The 19,631-nt window shown below is 35.1% G+C and overlaps 2 protein-coding genes across 5 annotated transcripts; both read right to left on the reverse strand.

Annotated features, from left to right (window-relative positions):
- Nucleotides 1–5,913: 5,913 nt before the first annotated feature.
- On the reverse strand, nucleotides 5,914–11,739 carry LOC147392551 (pre-mRNA-processing factor 19-like). 3 transcript variants are annotated; one of them, XM_086454996.1, is made up of 10 exons: nucleotides 9,079–9,155; nucleotides 8,633–8,692; nucleotides 8,214–8,452; nucleotides 7,397–7,501; nucleotides 7,186–7,302; nucleotides 6,979–7,056; nucleotides 6,802–6,898; nucleotides 6,611–6,662; nucleotides 6,367–6,436; nucleotides 5,922–6,242 (listed from the first exon to the last, which is right to left on the reverse strand). In XM_086454996.1, the coding sequence occupies exons 3-9, from the start codon at nucleotides 8,283–8,285 to the stop codon at nucleotides 6,403–6,405; spliced, it is 555 nt and encodes a 184-aa protein (XP_086311122.1). In that variant the 5' UTR covers nucleotides 8,286–8,452; nucleotides 8,633–8,692; nucleotides 9,079–9,155; the 3' UTR covers nucleotides 5,922–6,242; nucleotides 6,367–6,402. The 3 variants fall into 3 exon arrangements, with proteins under 3 accessions (XP_086311124.1, XP_086311122.1, XP_086311123.1); XM_086454997.1 differs by having other exon boundaries at nucleotides 8,214–8,405; nucleotides 9,079–9,153; XM_086454998.1 differs by lacking the exons at nucleotides 7,186–7,302; nucleotides 7,397–7,501; nucleotides 8,214–8,452 and adding exons at nucleotides 9,822–9,883; nucleotides 10,965–11,739 and having other exon boundaries at nucleotides 5,914–6,242; nucleotides 9,079–9,153.
- Nucleotides 11,740–17,027: 5,288 nt separating this feature from the next.
- LOC147392552 (uncharacterized) lies at nucleotides 17,028–18,679 on the reverse strand. 2 transcript variants are annotated; one of them, XM_086456345.1, is made up of 3 exons: nucleotides 18,535–18,637; nucleotides 17,686–17,977; nucleotides 17,028–17,273 (listed from the first exon to the last, which is right to left on the reverse strand). In XM_086456345.1, the coding sequence occupies exons 2-3, from the start codon at nucleotides 17,955–17,957 to the stop codon at nucleotides 17,207–17,209; spliced, it is 339 nt and encodes a 112-aa protein (XP_086312471.1). In that variant the 5' UTR covers nucleotides 17,958–17,977; nucleotides 18,535–18,637; the 3' UTR covers nucleotides 17,028–17,206. The 2 variants fall into 2 exon arrangements, with proteins under 2 accessions (XP_086312471.1, XP_086312470.1); XM_086456344.1 differs by having other exon boundaries at nucleotides 17,034–17,273; nucleotides 17,686–17,980; nucleotides 18,535–18,679.
- Between the last annotated feature and the right edge of the window lie 952 nt (nucleotides 18,680–19,631).

A 19,631-nucleotide genomic window follows, 5' to 3' on the forward strand; every position in this document is an offset into this window, starting at 1 on the left:
TTTTTGAGGAGCTTATCAAGATTCAGCTTTCCGCTAGGCTAACCCCTTGGGGTTGTCTTCAATGGTTATATGATTTACATGTACACATGGGAACTTTGGAGAATCATTCTCCAAAAATTACAAGTAAAGGGTAAATTTATAAATATTTAAAACTTTAAAGAATTTTTTTTACCCGAAAGAATATTCATTGGAGTCTATAGTCCAAAAATAACATCGGCATATATCAAAGAAGCACGTGATGCTGGAGATTAGGAGGAATCCAATGTGCAACAAACTCTTAACCAGTCCGCAACATACTCGAAACCGATCCATTAACAGAATTTAATCTATTTTTTCATATTCATGTAATATTTGGTAGTTAAATCAGATTAGGATTGTAGTTACCTCAGATTAGGATACTCATTTTACCTTATCCATAAAGCAGATTGTAATCTATAAATATATATATACAAACTCCAACACCTCTTACAATTGTGAGAGAGAAAAAGTTTCTATTTCTGAAATTCTTTATGGTATCAGAGCCCTCCACGTTTGAGTGTGATTAATCTCCCTTCAGATCAACTCTCTCCTAATGGCGTCATTAACAATAGCTATTGTTGCACAGATTACTTCTATGGTGACAGCAAAGCTCACTGAGATGAGAAGAACTATTTGGCTGGCTCGGAAGGATCAAATTCTTCCATTGATCGAGGATGTTAACCTACTTGATCATATTTCTGCTGAGGTGAAGGAACCTCAATAGTTTCTCACAACCAATGGCAAGGAAGAAATAAATCCTGCCTACGTGAATTGCCGAAAAGACAATCGATTACTGAAAAGCTTGATCTCTACTGAAACCTTAACAGAAGAGGTTCATGGATTCATAAAGCGAGAAAGATCTGGTTATGTCTTGAAGACACTTTTGCAGGAGCCTCTCAAGAGAGAGAGAGAGAGAGCTCGGACTGATTCGTCAACTCCAAACTATTTGAAAAGTAACCAAAGTGTTATATAGAATACTTGAAATCTGTCAAAACCATTTGCGATGAATTATCTACTATGCAAAAACCTGTCTCTGATAGGAACAAAGTGTTTTGGACCATTAATGGTTGTGGGCCAAGGTTTGATAGCTTTGCTGATGCTATCATGGCACGACCTCCACTCCCTCCATTCTCTCAATTTTCTGCTTCCCTTCTTGCTTTGGAACATCGTACAATAATAAATTAATAATGCAGCACGATCAGCCACATCTGATTCTCAAGCCTGTATAGGCCAAAGGAAAAATAAATCTAACAAGGGAAGCAAAAATTGGAAAGAACAAGGGGTTTCATTATTTAATTCTCAAGGGCGTGGATTCACTCAAGCAAGTCAAAGGAAACAAAATATTCAATCTAAGACAATTACAAAAGGGGTGTTCATAGCTTAAACCAAGGGAATTCATCCCCACGCACTGATCTTCCTCTATGCCAAATTTGCAAGAAGCCTGGGCATGATGTCCTTCGGTGTTGGCATCACTTCAACCATGCATACCAAGCTGAAGAAATACCCCAAGCTCTGGCTGCTATGTCAATCACTGATCCATATGATCCAGAATGGATCCCTGATACAGGTGCCACATCCCACATGATGAACAATTCAGGTATACTTCACTCTCTATCTCCTTATATTGGGTCAGATAAAATTCTTATTGGAAATGATAATGCTTTGCCTATAACTCATATTGGTAGTGCTAATGTTGCAACTTTGTATGGAAAACTGAAATTGGAGAATGTTCTTGTTGTACCTAGTATTACCAAAAACTTGCACTCAGTTAGTCAAATGAGTGATTGAAAGCGGTCTCGATCCGCGAGGTGCGCAGATCCGCTTTTGACCCTTGAGATTTGGGAGTCGCCACCTAGTTATTATGGTCTAGGAACCAAACTGACTCTAAAACGGATAATGAACTAATCTACTACAGAAAATCTGAATCCGGGGATCATGTTACGGGGTTGGAAGGTGTTAGGCACCAACTCCGCCCGGCCATTGCCGGTCTCTACTTATCCCAAATAAATCTACATCGCTAATGACAAACCTGGATTAAAAGATAATGAAAAAAGCTTACCTTCGATCTGCAAAAGTGTTATTCCCTCAGATATTGTGAAAACGGCTCCTTGCACCGTATTCCTTACTTCGTTCTATATCCGGATCTGATTTCTGATCTTCGAGGTAAGGTATCTCCTTCTTGGATCTGGGTGCTTCGAATTTGTTGTGGATTTTTGGGATGTTTTTAAGAGATTTTTGGGTGTTTTTTAGGCTAAAATCAAAGCAGGGGTGTTAGGTAAGGAGTTGAGGCTCCAAAATTAAGGTTTTGGAGAGGTTGTGGAGGCTTCTTCACCTAATTTTCATAGGATTTTTCTTTGATACGAAAATAGGGTGTGGAGGCTCCTATTTATGAAGTTTTTAAAAGCATTAGGGTTTGATTGTGGTTTCTTTTTAGGGTTTCAATTAAGGTTTAGACTTTGGTCTCATGAGATGGACTTAGTCTTTAGGGTTTTGACTTTAGTCTTATGAGATTGACTTGATTAGTTTAGATTAGGGTTTTCATTTAGGATTTTGATTTTAGTGTTATGAGATTGACTTGATTAGTTTAGGATTTTGACTTTAGTCTTATGAGATTGACTTCAATACTTAACTTTAGTCTTACTTAATTGACTTTAATTTTGACTTTAGTCTTATTTGATTGAATTTAATATCTTGACTTTAAATTTTTGGAGAATCCCCCTTTATTATATCTTTAATTCTTTGGACCCCCAAATGGAGGAGTCCTTAAAGAAATATCTTGCGAACCATCAACAATTTTGCCTGAAAGCCTGATTGATCGATTTTTTTGTTCAAATTTTAAAATTAATTTTATTAATGTTTCACTTTACATTATTTAATGATTTATTTATTAATTTCGAAAATTTTAATTATTAAAATTATGAAATTACCATTTTGCTCTCGGAGAGGATTTTTTACGTTTTAAGTCATTTTTCAATGTTCCAGGATATTTTGGAATCAGTTTTTTGTAAGGAATTCAATGAAAATGTTGGTTTTTATCATTTATGAAATTTTTTGGTATGAAATGATTGTGAACTTTATGAGGGGTATTTTCATAATTTTGTCAAATTTTGTGAAAATTGACGAAGTGGTTTACTTGGTTTCGATTTGTTGTTTTATGTGTTTGAGTGGATTTTCCTAAGCGTAATGCAGGCTCTAGGGTTGTTTTGATGTTAGGGGTATTTTGGTAATTTAGTCATTTTTAGTGATTTTTATTGTAAAGCTTCTTTTTGGTTTGCAAGATGATGATTTCTATATTTCTAGGGTCGTATTTTCCTAGTGTAGCATGGTTTCTAAGTTTTGTCAGTTCGAGATACCTCATCCGGATTTCTGAAACATATCTGGTAACAAAATAAAGCATTGGAATAGACATCCATTATTGAGAACCTTTGCGATCGGGTTGACGACTTGATTAATCAGGCGGATGCAAAAATAAGGTGTCTACAGTGATGATTATTCATATTCTTTTGAATTTACTTCTGATGGATTTGTGATCAAGGACAAACAGTCGACAGAATTTTGGCGAAAGGACCTAGAGATGGTGGACTGTATACTTTAGACAGGAACATAACAAATAATGCGCTTCATTCATCAAGATAAAGGAAAACTTCTGAAGATGTTTGACATCAACGGTTAGGTCATCCATAGTCAAAAGTGGTCTATCTTCTAAACTCTAAGAATTTTATTTCAGTTACTGAATGGAATAGGAGTGGTTCAATTTATTCTAGCTGTCAGCTTGAAAAAAGTAGTAAACTTCCTTTTGTTACTATTCCTGTTCGCTCAGACAAGTTATTTTATAAAATACATTGTGATCTCTGGGGTAATGCACCTATTCCTTCTGTTCAAGGTTTTCATTACTATCTATTGTTTGTGGATGACTGTTCACGATGCACTTGGATGTTTCCTTTGAAGCAGAAGTCTGACTTCCTTGAGAGCTTTATTAATTTTAAGAATATGATTGAAATTCAATTTCTTGCAAAGATAAAAATATTTCAATGTGATTGGGGTGGTAAGTTTGAGAAAATTGAATTTCTTCAACTACTACTTGATAATGGCATTGTGAGACAACTTTCTTGTCCTAAAACACCCGAGCAGAATGGTGTTGTTGAACGCAGACATAGAAATATTGTTGAGCTAGGACTATCAATGCTCTTTCATGGTGGTCTTTCTAAGAAATATTGGGTAGAGGCTTTTCATACAACTGTTTTTCTAATCAATGATTGCCATCTCGAAAGTTGAACATGGATTCACCATTTAAGCTTTTATTTGGAAAGAACCCAGATTACACATCTTTCCGTGTGTTTCGATGTCTTTGTTATCCATACTTGCGAGAATGCGGAAGAAATAAATTTTCCCCAAAATCTCTTCCATGTGTTTTCATTGGGTATAGTATTTTCACAAAGGATACATGTCTCTTTCCCGAGACAGAAAGAGTCTATTTCAAGGCATGTCATATTTGATGAAATTACTCTCCCTTTCTCTAATAATTCTATGAATACGAGTGGTGATTCTTTATAGGGGGAACATGTTATTTTCTCAACTTTCTCTGAATGGGCCAATGATCTCTACACTAGAGCCACACCTTCTGATGATGATGCACGATCTATTGTTGCTCCATGTGTACTTTCTCCTATGGAACAAGACAACTACTCCAACAATGAATGTACTTATGATCTGTTGACATTTCAAAAAATAAAAATAAAAAAGAATATAATTATGATCTCACTAATCATGCCTCATCAGGAGCATCAACTCCATTAATAGTTGTTTCTACAAACTTGCCCGCCAAAACCGTCTCTTCAGGTGCATCATCTTCTTCTATGGAAGACATGTAGACACCCCAATTTGCATGAACCTATTAGAAAAGGTCAAAATTTTCTCAAGTTAATTTTAATTAAGAGATTAATGACACATTTGTTCATGCATACATGCACACATGGATCATTTCATATTGTTTAACCCATCGATCCAAATCAATAAACCGACTCAAGTTCATACATGCTCTTTAATCCAAACCCATTTTTTATTATCCATATCTTGACCCAATATCAAATCCACATTCAACCCTAGTCCAAATATCCAAACCTAAACCATCTTAAGCCTATAACTCAAGTTCAAAATCAAAATCTCATTCTAAGTCCATATTAAGTCGATTCTAAGCCTATTGTCTTACATCTCCCCTAGATGGGACACATATTGATCTCTCATAAGCCTCAATGCCTAATGCTCCAACCTAATTGGAGAGTCAGCTCCCTTAAAAAAATATCAAGAATGCCATTCTCAAAAAGTGGGGACAAACCAAAAAGACACTTCGATCTTTGGTAAAAATCCTTAAAGTTGGGATAACTTCCAATCCTACCCCCAAAATGTGAGAATCTTCAAATACATGCATGGAATTCTCCTATAAATCTATTTCAAAAATATACTTTCACCCTTACTTTATGAGTTATTTACAAATGAACTAACACTACGTGAAAATTTTCAAAATTCGACGGTCCAAAACCGTCGAATTATGGGATCATTCGACAGTCTTGACCGTCGAATTATACCTTGTCGAAAAAATATTCGACGGTTTAAAACCATAGAATTTAGGGATATAGCGACGGTCGGAGACCGTCGCTATAGAGGAAAAAGCCGTCGCAAATACATACAGCAACAGCCACGTATATGGACTTATAGCGACAGCCGCTATTGGCCATCACTATAGAGTATTTTATTAAACATATATTAAGCCTTTAGCTATGGTCTCCGACCGTCGTTATAGGGTATTCTTTTAAAAAAATATATTAGGTCCCCAACTAGAACTCGCTGGAGTAATACATTTTCACATTTCAAATCTCTGTATATTATACCTATATAAAAACAATGATTTTCCATGAAATACTCATGTTTGTTTGATGACATAAATGGGTTAATATGAATATGTTTTTAACAATCAACAAAATTGAAAATTGATTCTATCAATCACTAGTGAAACAACGAGATTGGGTTGGCATGGACCAAATCAGAACCCAAAAACAGTTGTCTTGCAAAATCATATTAGAAGGGAAAATATTTGAGTTTGTTCTATCAATAACTATTCAAATACAGATTTTTCCCAGGCAGGCCAAATATGCGGAGGTTTTGGTCCATTGACCCTACTGCCATATATTTTGCATCTGCGCCAAATTTCACACACGTTGCTTTGCCTGCATTCGGCACAAAGTACAATACCCAAATCTCAAAAACTGCACCAATCAAAGATCATTAATAATTTCACAGCACTAATGATACATTTAAGCATATAAGGAAGGAATGTTTCCTGTACAATACCTGTGCCTGACAAATTGGGAAAGTTTTGATACATTTTCATTCTGCTTTGACATTGGCAACTTGGTAAATTCTGCAGTAATTAAATTACTTTAATGAGACTGCGAGATTCCAAGTATTCTACAAAATAGTGTGTTAAAATAACTACATTTGTAAGCATATTTATACATCAAGTGTAGTCAAAGATTGGTGTGTACTACAATTCTAAATTGAATTCCGATTCTCTGGGATTTATTGGATTACCGACCTTATGTCTGAGCCCGCAGTTGCAAGATAACTTCCACTATGATCAAATTCCACTGCAAATCCAGAAACAAGATCATGCATTATGTATTGTTCTTGTTGAACTAGCCTAATACCATACATTCAGGAAAAGAACACAAATAAAGATTTACTCATGGCCATAAAAAAAATCAGTTGATGAAGAAAATTAGATACCAGAATTAGTTGGTGTGTTTGAATCATAGGGAGTAAGGGTCTGGAAGTTCCTCAATTTACGTAGATCCCACAGCTTAAGACCATCATGAGCTGCAGTCTGTTCAATTGAGATACAGAACATTAGAACGTGGCATGACATGCTCTTCTTTACAGTTTTTAGGGTTTAGATACATGTACCGCGAGGAAGTAACCATTTTCCGAGAAAGATATAGCAGTTACTGGCCCAATATGCCCATCAAACTTGGCAACATTCAACTTCAAACCAAAATCATTAAATAAGCTTCAAAGCCAAAGATGAAGTAATATAAAAACAATGAAGTAAAAGAAATGCTGGAATAATGAACTGATCAGTATTCAGTTCCCAAAAAGAAATAACATTGATACCTGACTTTTTATATCCCAAATTTTAACAAGAGCCTCTGAAGTATCAGTTCCAAGAATAAGACCATCAGGATGAAAAACAGCTGATGTATTACCATCTACCCCTGAAGCATTCCCAACCTGCAAAGCAGTTAATTATTCAATTTGGAACACACAAAAGAGAAAAAAAAGAGGAAGGAGGGGGGGGGGGGGAGAGAGAGAGAGAGAGAGAAACCTGAGTAAGGCACAACTCAGAAGAAAGATCATAAAAGCACCAAGTATTGTCAAGTGAAGCAGACACCAAATACTTTTGGGTGGCATGGATTGTAACAGCTTGCACCTGACATAATTAATAGACATGTTTCCAATCAAAAAACAAGTAGAAACATTGCTAATTTAAAATAACATGATCGAAAATGGTATAATACAATTCAGTATATGCAATCTACTCAACTTATAAAGGGACAAATCCAGGGAGAAACTTGAGAGTTTTCATTTATTTATTACAAGTATAAATTTAATTAAAAGAAAAGAGAATGTACATAGGCAGTCGGAGTGACCTACCTCGCAACAATAAACAAGAATTAACTCGAACACAACAACTCCCATCTAAAGACAAAATCTTTGAAGAAAACACCTTTGAACTCTATAAAGTTTACACCAACAAAATAATAACCCGAGAATACTTAATAGGAGCTCATGACCCAAGAACTAATTTAAAATAACACAATTCAATAATACAATTCAGTATCTCCTCATGAATAACAATCACAATTCAGATTCTACAACTCGTCAAACTCCTCCATCCAATGTTTTGTCTCCAAGGAGAAAAACAAAACCTTGTAAAGAAAAATCTGTCATGTCAGATTCTTTTGTTTACTTTTGATATGAGAAACAAGAAAACATACACTAATGCAAAAGAAAAATCTGCAATTATTATAGTGTAAACCCCTGGGGACATTACCCATTGTTTCTTTATACTAATTCATTTTTCCAACAATATTCCTAACTAGCAGTTAATAACAAAAGTGGGAAGGAAAAGCAAGAACTACCTTTGTTTGACTGGCCTCCTCATGAACTGTGGCACTTCTGCAAGCGAAGACCCTCAAGAAGAGACCCATCATCTGGTCAACATACTACATAAAGAAGTCCTTGCAACTCAGCTTGCTTCTCCCTCTCATCAGATGAGAGCTTCTGTGCTTCAAGAGTTTGGTGGATTACTCCTTGCTCCATAGAGTCGCTGACTTTGTACAATTGTTGAGTGTATTGAAAGTGCATGCAGAAATTTAGCCTTTTAAGGATTGAAAGCAAACACCAACAATGTAGTTGAAATACAAATAAGTTGTGTTGTGTATGAGTAGATCTAATCATACCATAGATCTTGAACCATTCTAACGATGCAAATTAGAAATAAAACAGAAAAGAGTATTCAGAACCAGAATGCAAGAGCATGATAAGAAAACATTCTGACCTCAGGTGCCATCCAGTAAGGACTTCCCTTGAATGATAACGGACACGATTGACCAGTAATCTGCAAATATGAAGCAGAGGTCGAGATTCAACACAAACCAAGTTATTAGCTCGTAATACTCAAACTTAAAGACATAAGAGCAACATTCCACATGTCTCTACCAACTTGGCCAAGTTGGCACTTCAATGAACATAATTTTAATGGAAAAAATATAATCTGTTCTGTGACAGATATGCCATTGTAGATTAATCCATAAGAGAGAGTATAAAATCGGTTAAGAGGATACTAAAGGAAATTGTAAAACAGTTCAAAGTAATTTCCATTTCAGTATTCTTCACGAACCTAATCTTGACCTTGGCTTTTAAGGACCAGTTACAGCAGTTCACCCAAACATGTAGAGTACATATTGATTGCATGTAAAAAAGAATACATATGTGAATGCTTACATGCTTTGCCATCCCAAAATCTGCCAATTTAACCTGTCCATTGGGTCTACAAGTATATTTGCTCATTTGATATCCCTATAAAGGAAATACCGGATATTAGTAAGCATGCCATCAGGTAGAAGCTAGCAATGGTATAATTTAGATGGCTAACATAATCTATTTAGAAATGATAACAAAGAGATCAATAGTACTTGCAGCATCTCTTACTAATTAATGTACATCAGATGGAAGAAATGTTCAGGTCAGGAGGGAAGAACAGAATGAGTTTGATGCGGTATGCTTAAGGTCCAACTGCCAAAAGTAAAGACAAACATTCATCTTGAGTCCGTGTCAGCAATCACTTCTAATAAAAGAAAGGTCATAAAAGTTGTAACTTCCAACAACTCACCTTTAGACAGACAAATTTCAAGCTAGTAAGTGCTTTGCATAGCTAGAAATTTGAATCAAGCCAAAACATAGCTAGGGCGGGTGTCAATGGATTCAGAAGTCCAAAACATTCATTCATGTATACAACCGTGGTTTAAAATCTCGTTTTGAGGCAACGCTTCGATAAGGAGAAAATCAAAATTGTCTCAACAGAAACATTCCAAACCAATCTAAAATATTATGAAACATAACTAAACATCTTGAAACATTCTAGAAGCATTGAATATTCCATTAAAACAAATCTGTATAAAATAATACAACACAAGGAAGAAACAGAAGCATAAGAAGAAATCAAGAACACAATGCAATGATCAAACTTGGTATTTGCTTGCTTCCAGGTCAGACAGAACTTGCTTTGTCAACTCAGCTAGAAAATGCTCTGAAATGTTTATTTGAAAGGTATAAGCAGATATCAACTTCACGTGGAATGCAAGCTGATAAAAACCAGCACATACAGTAAGTCTTAGCCTAGCAAAAAAAAAGTAACTTTAATAATAGAAAGATTGACAGAGAGAAGGGGGTCCACATTAAACCCTTTCACATTAGTCAATGACGGTTGGACTTGGTATTGGGATTAACTTAGTTTGGTTTAAGGGGTGAAGTCTAATTTTGGTGTTTGACTTACTGATCCATCATTTTAGTTTTAGGAACAACTCATTCACTACCTATGTATTTTATTATAAAATAACCCATTCAAAAAACAAGGTTTTAATAACAAACATGAGGAAACTCAAAGTCATTAGTCAATTCAAATGACAAGATTCTTCTATACTCCTCACATCTCATCCAAGATCAAGAAAAAAAGAGGAACCAAAATTGGCCATCAGCTTAACATATATAAACAAATTTTATCCACAAAATAGGACTGGAACAGGTTGAATTCCACGATTGATACACCTATCTAATAAGAAATTCCCAAGATTCAAACATCAAAGACAACTATATAAAGGACATTGTGGTGCTCAGTTTCAGAAACAAATTAACTGAATTTTGAAATTTGCAGCCACAATTCAACCTGAAAAGTAGTCATCTTTAACAGAAGAATACAACCATATTGTCCAATTTGATAATAATAAAAAAACAATTTCAACCCCAAAACATCCATGACAAAGGGAAAAAAGAGAAAATCCAAAATATTTAGAACCTATTTTATAATTAAAACCAAAATTAACAAACACCACTAGTTTATTCTAACTAATCTCTGTATGAACCATTTGATGAACATATAACAAAAGAACAAAAAAAAACATGAAAATTCACAACCAATACAACATATCTTGATCCTTGCTTCTGAATTCTGATCCAAATAAACAAATAATAAGTTTTCAAGAGAATCACTCAACATGAATTTGGAATTCTAACCAATAACAACCAGAAATTTACAATCCAATTCAACTGAAGTCCATCCAATCACACAAACCAAGAAAAAAAATCCATATAAAAAGAGAATTGTGACTGACCTTGGAGTGAATCCATTCATCATGAATTTCTTCTTCTAAAACTCAGTATGATTGAAAAGAACCAGAAGTTGAATTTAGGGAGCGATTGAAGACAAAGGCGTAGAGTGAGAGTGAGAGATCGTTTGGTGCTGTCGAATGTCTGATTTGATCAATCGTGCTTCAATATTGATGGCTTTGTGAGTTTTCGATTGAAACAGGAGATTGAGAAGAAATTCTCATTTTCCTTGAGAAAGAAAATCGAATGGGAGATTGAGGGTTTTGTGAGTTTTTGATCGAAACAGGAGATTGAAATAGGGATCTGTGAGTTTTCGATGAAACAGGAGATCGAAACAGGGATTTGTGAGTTTTCGATCGAAACAGGAGATCGAATGTGACTTTTCGATAAAAGAGGAGATCGAAAGTGAGTTTTCGATCGTGTTCTCCAATGGCTCCAGTGAGTTTTCGATGAAAGAGGGGATCAAATGTTAATTTTCGATGAAAGAGGAGATCGAATGTGAGTTTTCGATCGCGTTCTCCAATGGCTCCAGTGAGTTTTCGATGAAAATTCGAATGGAGTTCTCGTTCGTCTTCTCCGATGGCTCCAGTGACAGTGAGCTTTTGAAGAAAATTCTCAATTTTTTATTTTGTTAAAAAAAACAGTATGGTGGTTCGTTGGGCTTAGCCCGTCGAATTAACTTATTGGGCTTAAATGCGGGTTTTAGGCCGCCCAAATAAACGTGTGACTTGGGCCGCCGAATTTAACGTCATATTAATAACGAATTTTAGCTTTTTTGACGTAGTGTAAGGTCTATTTTTTACTTACCACATCACTTTTACACATTCACTCCCCTACTTACATTCCCAATAATCATTTTGTTCTTTCACTTCTATTTATAAAAATATCAAAGATCAAAAATACTTTTAGGATTTCTTCTCACAAATTCTATATTTACCTTCATAAAAATGAAAAATCCAAAAATAAATAACTTAAATCTTATGTCCATTGTTTTTTTTAGAATTAGAACATTTTACCACTAAAAGTTCTTCAAAACTCTATAAATTACCTCATTTTCTACTAACAATTCATACTCTCAAGCCCCTGTCTCTTAACCTAAAACTCTACCAAAATCTTTACTCTACCTTTTTAACCCTCTCTTAACCTAACTTTTAACTCAAGAGCTTTTATCAATCTCTCAACCTTCATGCTCTCAACTCCCCATCCTTCAGCTTAAAACTCTACTATGCCTCTCCAACCTTATCTCAAGCCAACTTTCAACTCAAGAAATTATATCAATCTCTCAACCTTCAACCCCCAACTCTCATGCTCTTAAGCTTCCATCTTTCAATCTAAAACTCTACCAAAATCCTTACTCTACCTCTCTAACCCTCTCTCAACTCAACCCTCAACTCAAGAAATCCTATCCATTTTTTTATTATTAACCAACAACCTTCATCTTCTTTAACCTTCTATCTCAACTAAAATTTTCAACATTTAAGTTACTTTTTTTAAAACTCAACATCATTAAAAAAAATCAAGGGATAAGGTGGGTGTAGATTAGATTTTTATTTTCAAGCATTTGCATCTTTTACTCCCAACCATCTATTTATTTTATGTTTTAGAAAGTCTTTAGGATGTAATGCACACCCTCTCTTACATCCGATAGGATGGACTTTAGTTCGATTGAAAGGGTGGGAGTTGAAGTTTTCTTTCCCGTATAGTATATCTTATGCATCATATTGTACACTATACACCAACTCACATATGCTTGACAATGATGAAGAAATGTATCACCCTTTTGTTGGGATTGAAACACTGAGTTTTTAGCCTTGCATACATGCATTAAGGTTGTGGCATTAAGGGAACTTCATCATGGAATATCTTTGAAAAGCCTAAACCAACATTCCTACTCATAAAAATAATGTAAATTATATGGGTTATCTTTTTACATAAAATGTCCCTAATGTCTCATATTAACATCAAAACCCCTTTTTAAAATAACATTTTCACTTATTGCACACACCATCTCTAAACATGAGTTTTTAACTTTCTTAAGTTTTTCAAAAAAATGGACAAGTTTCAAGGTAAATCACTTTTTGTAGAGAGGATGGAATGCCTAACACCTTCCCAATCCTTTAATTGAACCTCCCTACTTAGATCTTAGGTAGACCATGTCTTTTCATGTATGAGTTAATAAAATGATAAATCCAATTTTGAAATCATTTTAAGTGCCCATTCGTACCCCATTTCTAAAAAAGAATGGTAGCGATTCCAAATAATGTAGCATTGAGGTTCCGTGACGAACATCTCATGCCTACAAGACACTATGACCGCAATACTATCACCCCCTTCTACATCAAGTCCATGTTATGAAAATCGATTTGCTATTGATCCTGGACCTATAATGGACGCTGTACCACAAGATTCTACTGCAATCACTCCTGAGACTTGTAGGCCTTTACTTTAAAAACGTCCAACCATCATTCAACCCAAGGATCCTAATCGTCATTTCAGGGTTAACACGCACTATATGAAGACTTGAGGAAAGGCTCGTGTTGGTCTTCTTCATTCCTCTTCATCCTCAATTCCAGTTGAGCCAACCACCATTGAGTTTGCAATTACACATTCAAGATGGTTCTTGGCCATGCATGAGAAAATACATGCTTTGCATGATAACTCGACATGGGACTTGGAACCACGACTGCATGATATGAATGTTGTAAGTTGTCATTGGGTTTTTAAAACCAAATTAAAATCTGATGGCAGTTTGGAAAAGCTCAAGGCTCATCTTGTTGCTAAGGATTTTTATCAAGTACCTAGTGTTGATTTTGATGAAACCTTTAGTCCGGTTATTAAACCACAGACTATTCGTCTTTTCCTCTCCATGGCCTTTACCAAGATGGAATATCAGGCAATTAGACGTCAAGAATGCCTTCCTTCATGGTTTTCTAACAGAGCCTGTGTTTATGGAACAACCAGCTCATTGAACCTGTCAAACCACATTATGTTTGCAAACTTCGACGTGCTATTTATGACCTCAAACAGGCTCATAGAGCTTGGTTCGACCGCTTTAGTCAATATCTACTTCATTTCGGGTTTCACTGCAGCATACATGATCCATCATTGTTCACACTTCATAATTCTCAATGTGTGATTATCTTGCTTCTTTATGTCAATGATATCATCCTTAACAAGGGAAGTTTGCTCGTACTATTCTCACACGTGATGCTGGAGATAAGGAAGAGTCCAACGTGCAACAAACTCTTAACCAATCTGCAACATACTCGAAACCGATTCATTAACAGAATCTGATCTGTTTTTTTATATTCGTGTAATAATTTGTAGTTACCTCAGATTAGGATACTCATCTTACCTTATCCATAAAGCAGATTGTAATCTATAAATATATATATAAGAAGTCCAACACTTCTTATGATTGTGAGAGAGAACAAATTTCTATTTCTGAAGTTCTTTATGCATCATCCTCAAGTGGATGACTTTGGGCAGAAATTTCTGAATATTTCCAAAATGGGGGTCCCATAATCCATCAGAAGTAATCTCCAACAGGCACAATAGATCATAAAAAAAACTTAGAAAAATCAGAAGACTCTCATAAAGATAACTATTATTCAATTATTAGTGATACGAGTTCCTTTCTTGAGGTAATCTTGTGATACATGTAAGGCATCCATAAACTTATAATCTTGGCTAGTTATTTTATTGCAACTAATCATATTTACTCATATATGTCTGTTCTTTCTTCTTTCTTATTTATTTTACAGTTTTAGAATTACAATCTACTTTTATTCGGTAAGTTGGTTTGCGATTTTTAAAATGGTACTCACATTAAATATAAAGGTATTGTAGAAATCATGAAACCCCAACAACCTACAATGGCACAACACCTTGAGATATGGAACAGACCTTGGTCCTGACTTCCTCTCCTCAGTCAATTGATCTAAGGGCAGTGCACGAAACCGATTCTTGTCCCGATTCCTCATAAAATAATCTCAAAGATGAAATAGCATGCCCCAAACAACAATAGACCAACCGTGTGAACTGACAGAGCAGGGATTGCAATTGTGTGCGTTAAAACTTAAAAGCAAGGTTGAGTCAATAATAAATCATTTATATTTTCACCCAGAATTCCTTATAGGCATGGACTATATACACCCACTTTTTTTGCTCGTTCACCCCTTTTTCCAATAAATCACAAAATTTCTTGTCACACCCACTTAAAAAAAGACTAATTTTTCGTTTGGTAGGAAGATTCTGTTCAGTAGGAAGCTTCTGAAAATTTACATTGTAACTCAGTAGGATCCTACTGAATCCACCTAAAAGGACTCGATAGGAACTTACTGATTGGCGAATTCGGTACTGACTTACAGAATGAGGTTTTGTTTGATTTTTTTTTTCGGTACCTAGATTTTCTAACAACTATTATATTAGGATTGGAGGTTTCCACGATCATTAATGCTAATCTATTTGTAACTATTTTACAAATTCTAAGGGTATTGCTTCTTGAACCACAAAATCCTAATTGAAACTTATGTAGGTTCAAAGAAGAAGAAGAAGACGAAGATGAAGGAGAAGGAGAAGGAGGAGTTTGAGAAGGAAACTGAGATTCGGTAGTGAAGGTGGGAGAAAGCTGTAAGTGGGTGAAACGAGCAAAACAATGGGTGTAGATAGTCCAGCCCTTCCTTGAATGATGTAAGGCAATCATGCATATCTATTGGCAAAGAATGATTCTCAAACCATGAGAGGGATCAACCGATATGAAAGGAAGTACGTAGCATTGAAGAGAAAACTACAAAATCTCTCTCAATTTTGTTACTATATATTTCAAATTATATGGAATTAGGGGGTCAAAGGATGATGGGCTAATCTCTCGGTCTTGCTCAAATATTTCTTAGATGTCTTGAATTAAGGTCCAACTTATTACTGTTCATCAAATACCCAACATTGGGGTCATAAGTACATCTGATTTAAGGGAAAATATGGAATTTGGATTTTGAGAGAGTTTGTTTCTCTCATCTTTTTTCCATGGAAATAGACTTAGTTGAACCACATGAAATACATTTTTTTTTTCTTTTCTAAATCATCATCTTATACATTAGTATATCTAGGAATCTGCACTCAAGTAATAAGTCCCATTTGGCTTCTTAGTTCTTGTACATGAACTCCATAACTAAGGAAAAATTTAATTTGACTTCGCCTTATAAATGACATTCTAATAAGAAAATGAAAATAGAGAAAGAGCAAAGGTGGATTTGACTCACTTTGGATCTGGTTCCCATCTCAATAACATGTTATCTTTTAGGGGAATTGATACTTTGAAGGAATTATTGTTATCTGCTTCAACTTCTCTCTATGGGAAAAGAAATATACCTTAGATATTTTATGAATCTAAAATCTAATAATTCAAGTGCCAATGATCTTAAAGTTCTAAAAGGGTGGCCCGTGAGCAAGTTATAATTATTTAGGTGCCTTTGAGATGTGTACAACTTTTCTTATTCAAGCTCATAATAAAACTAAAAGGCATAATCGAAAATTCCTCCCCACAAAATTGTGCCTTTTGATTGCTCGCTATGATGTTTGGCATTATAACCCAATGTTCTAAAGTCGAACAAATGATTGAACAAAAAATTTGTCAAATTGATTGGACCATATATAATCGAACCCTAGATCAATTTTGTTGTACTGATTCAGATGACTTGTAGAGTTGGCTCTGTCAAGTTTTGGGCTGACTCACCTTAAAATCTAATTGACTCGACGAGTTTTAAAACTATGAATAAGTTTTATAGCTGGTCCCTGATTCGATTGCGTCAATGAATCAATTTTATCATTTATTGGTGACATTTTTGAGTGGTTCACACTAAATATTTTATTCTTACAACATTACCCTTACTTCCATCAAATTATATGCACACAATTACTACCCCTATCCAGAGGAAAAAGCACAATAGGATCCCATACCATGAACAGCATTTTCTCTCTCTTTGAAGATATCACAATGATATTTGGCCACAAAAGGATGTAATTATAGGGTTTATTAGAACAATTCAAAGAGAACAAAACCAATTTATTTTAATCTTTTCTTTATTATTATTACTAATAAAAGAGAGGTTTAACAAAATGCTAGGATCTCTCTTACTCTTAAGAGACACACACCAAAGACACAAGTGAGTGTGGATTGAAACCACAACCACCACAAGACTACATGGTTGTACTAGTTAGGCGAAGCTGCTCTCTCCCTCTCTCTTGTTTAGAAGTCTCTTGGTGAGTTGCACTTGAAACATTCCCTCCTGCTTGCATAGTTGTGCACATTGCACCTGTTCAACCAAAACACAATAAATTAATAACCTAATATTACCACAACAATTGTCTTAGTTTCATACTTGTATATCTAAGAATTTACAATACATTGTTGGTCCCAAGCCCACAAGAACAAGGATTACGTCAGGTCGTTACGACTTCGTAACATGAATCTTGATCCTCAAATTAATTTCATTCATCTTAGAATTTCTTGGAAGACAAGATCATTAAGTCAACCTAATTTAGTTTTTTATTTTTTTTAAACAAATCAGATTAGACATGTGGGGAACAAAAAAACAAGGCTTAGGTCTGCATGTTCCATACCCTCATTTTTTAATATACATAAATTTTATCCACAGTAAAATATCAATTCATGTGGACTAATTTCTTTTAAAAAATACATAATAAGCAAGAAAGAAATTTGATTACCTGGTGCAAACCCAATCACCAACTTTCCATCCGGGAAAGCCTGCATACCCTTCCTTCATTGCACTGCAACTGTAGCAATTCGACCGATTTGCAAAGTTATGGGCACCACAATTACTAGCTGTGCAGTACCAATCACCAGGGAGGGCGACTGGGCCGCCAGTAATGTTGGATGGATCAGCTTTCTCTCTTTCACCACATATTTGACATGACTCCCTCCAGCCGAAGTTAAAATACTTGCAATTCTTGCAATTCCAGTCTCCTGGCCTGCTCATCTTCTAGACTGTCTCTTTAACTTCTACAAGAATAAAGAGAGAGAGAGAGAGAGAGAGAACAAAGGAAAAAAAATTAAACTAAAATAAATCTCAAGTATTCTGTGGGAGTCATGTATATATATATTGGCCTAAGAAAAAACTGCACCAAAGAAGATGCTTATCTTCTTGAATTAGTGAGAATTTTAACTACTTGGAGATGAGGGCCAACTCATCTGCAATTTTACTCATTTTGGCGAAAAAGATTACTTAGAATATGGGTTTTGAGACCTGTAACTACACAAATAGGTAAGAAACTAAGGGTCTATGATTGCAAGAAAAACATTTTCAATGTAAAATGATTCCTACGAAAAACTGGTCATGGGAAATGGATTCCTTGAGAAAACTAATAAGCTAGGTGAGGTAATTATATGATAGAATAACATCAGGAGATGAGAATATAATTTTCCTGGGGGATTGGGTGAGGAAATTGATTTCCTAGGGAAATGATTTTGCTATGAAAATGCTCAATCATACACATGCATATTGTATTTTCCGAAGAAAGCTATTTTTCCATCCTAAGGATATTGAAGGACCTTACCTCAAGGAGATGAAGGAAGGGTAGAGAGAAAAGCTGAGTAGTAGTAGTAGTAGTAGTAGTAGTAGTAGAAGAGATTGTTGAAAGTTGAATGGTATTTTGAATGTGAGTTGGGTTGGTTTATATACTCAGCAAAGGCGTCAAGAATCAGGCTGTGATGTAGCTGGTGGGGGCCGTGAATGTATATATTTTTTTCTTCTTATGTTTCTTATTCTGACTTTCTTTGAACAATGGAATCATACAAGTCTAAAAGATGAAAAAGAGACGAAGAAAACCTGAATTGGAATTAAAGGGAGAAATCAAGCAAATTGGAAAAAAAAAAAAAAGTCTCTTTTTTACTTTGGGCATTTATTCTCTTCATCTATTTTCTAGTGTCAAAGGTCACGGATGATTGAGATGAGAATATATTCCTTGAGATTCCCTAGGAAAATTGGTCTGTATCATTCTTCTCGCAGCCGAGTGTGGGGAACAATCCCTGGTTTATGGTAATGGGTACTCTCAATCGCACAAACACACGCACACACACATGGACACAAGCCGCAGGAGACATGTATCATGCATATCAATAGTAATCCCATTTTTTTTTTATATATGGGTTTAGTGTCAATTAGTAATCCATAAATTATAATGGGTTTGTATAATTACTTTAAAAAGTCCATGGAAAATTGTTTTTCGGGAAATTGATTTGCATATATTTAGTTTTACTTCCTTTGACCTGACCCCAAGGCCAATAAAATTCTCACTTTTTCCTCTCACCATTACCTCACCCCTCGAGACTAAAATCTAAGTCACATTTAGTTTGTTAATTTCCAAGTGCAATCAAACGCAGGCAAACATTTTCTCTTAAATGTTTGGGTATTTTATTGGTAAGATCCCCTGTGAAATAGGCGAAATTAGGTCCCCCCTCCTATCACCCTGGATTTTCATTGAATCATTATGTCCGTTAACAACGTTTATTTTGATGAAATCATATTTTTTGAATACCGAAAATACCCTTATAGTTGTGAATCTACAAAAACTGTCTTTATTATACTTCTCCCATGAAGAAGAAAAAAAAAAAAAAGAATTATCTTTACCATTGGATTGAACCCAAAACCAGA

Source organism: Akebia trifoliata, chromosome 10 (genome assembly GCF_017979445.1).
Source record: "Akebia trifoliata isolate Shusen 1 chromosome 10, ASM1797944v1, whole genome shotgun sequence".
Taxonomy (NCBI): domain Eukaryota; kingdom Viridiplantae; phylum Streptophyta; class Magnoliopsida; order Ranunculales; family Lardizabalaceae; genus Akebia; species Akebia trifoliata.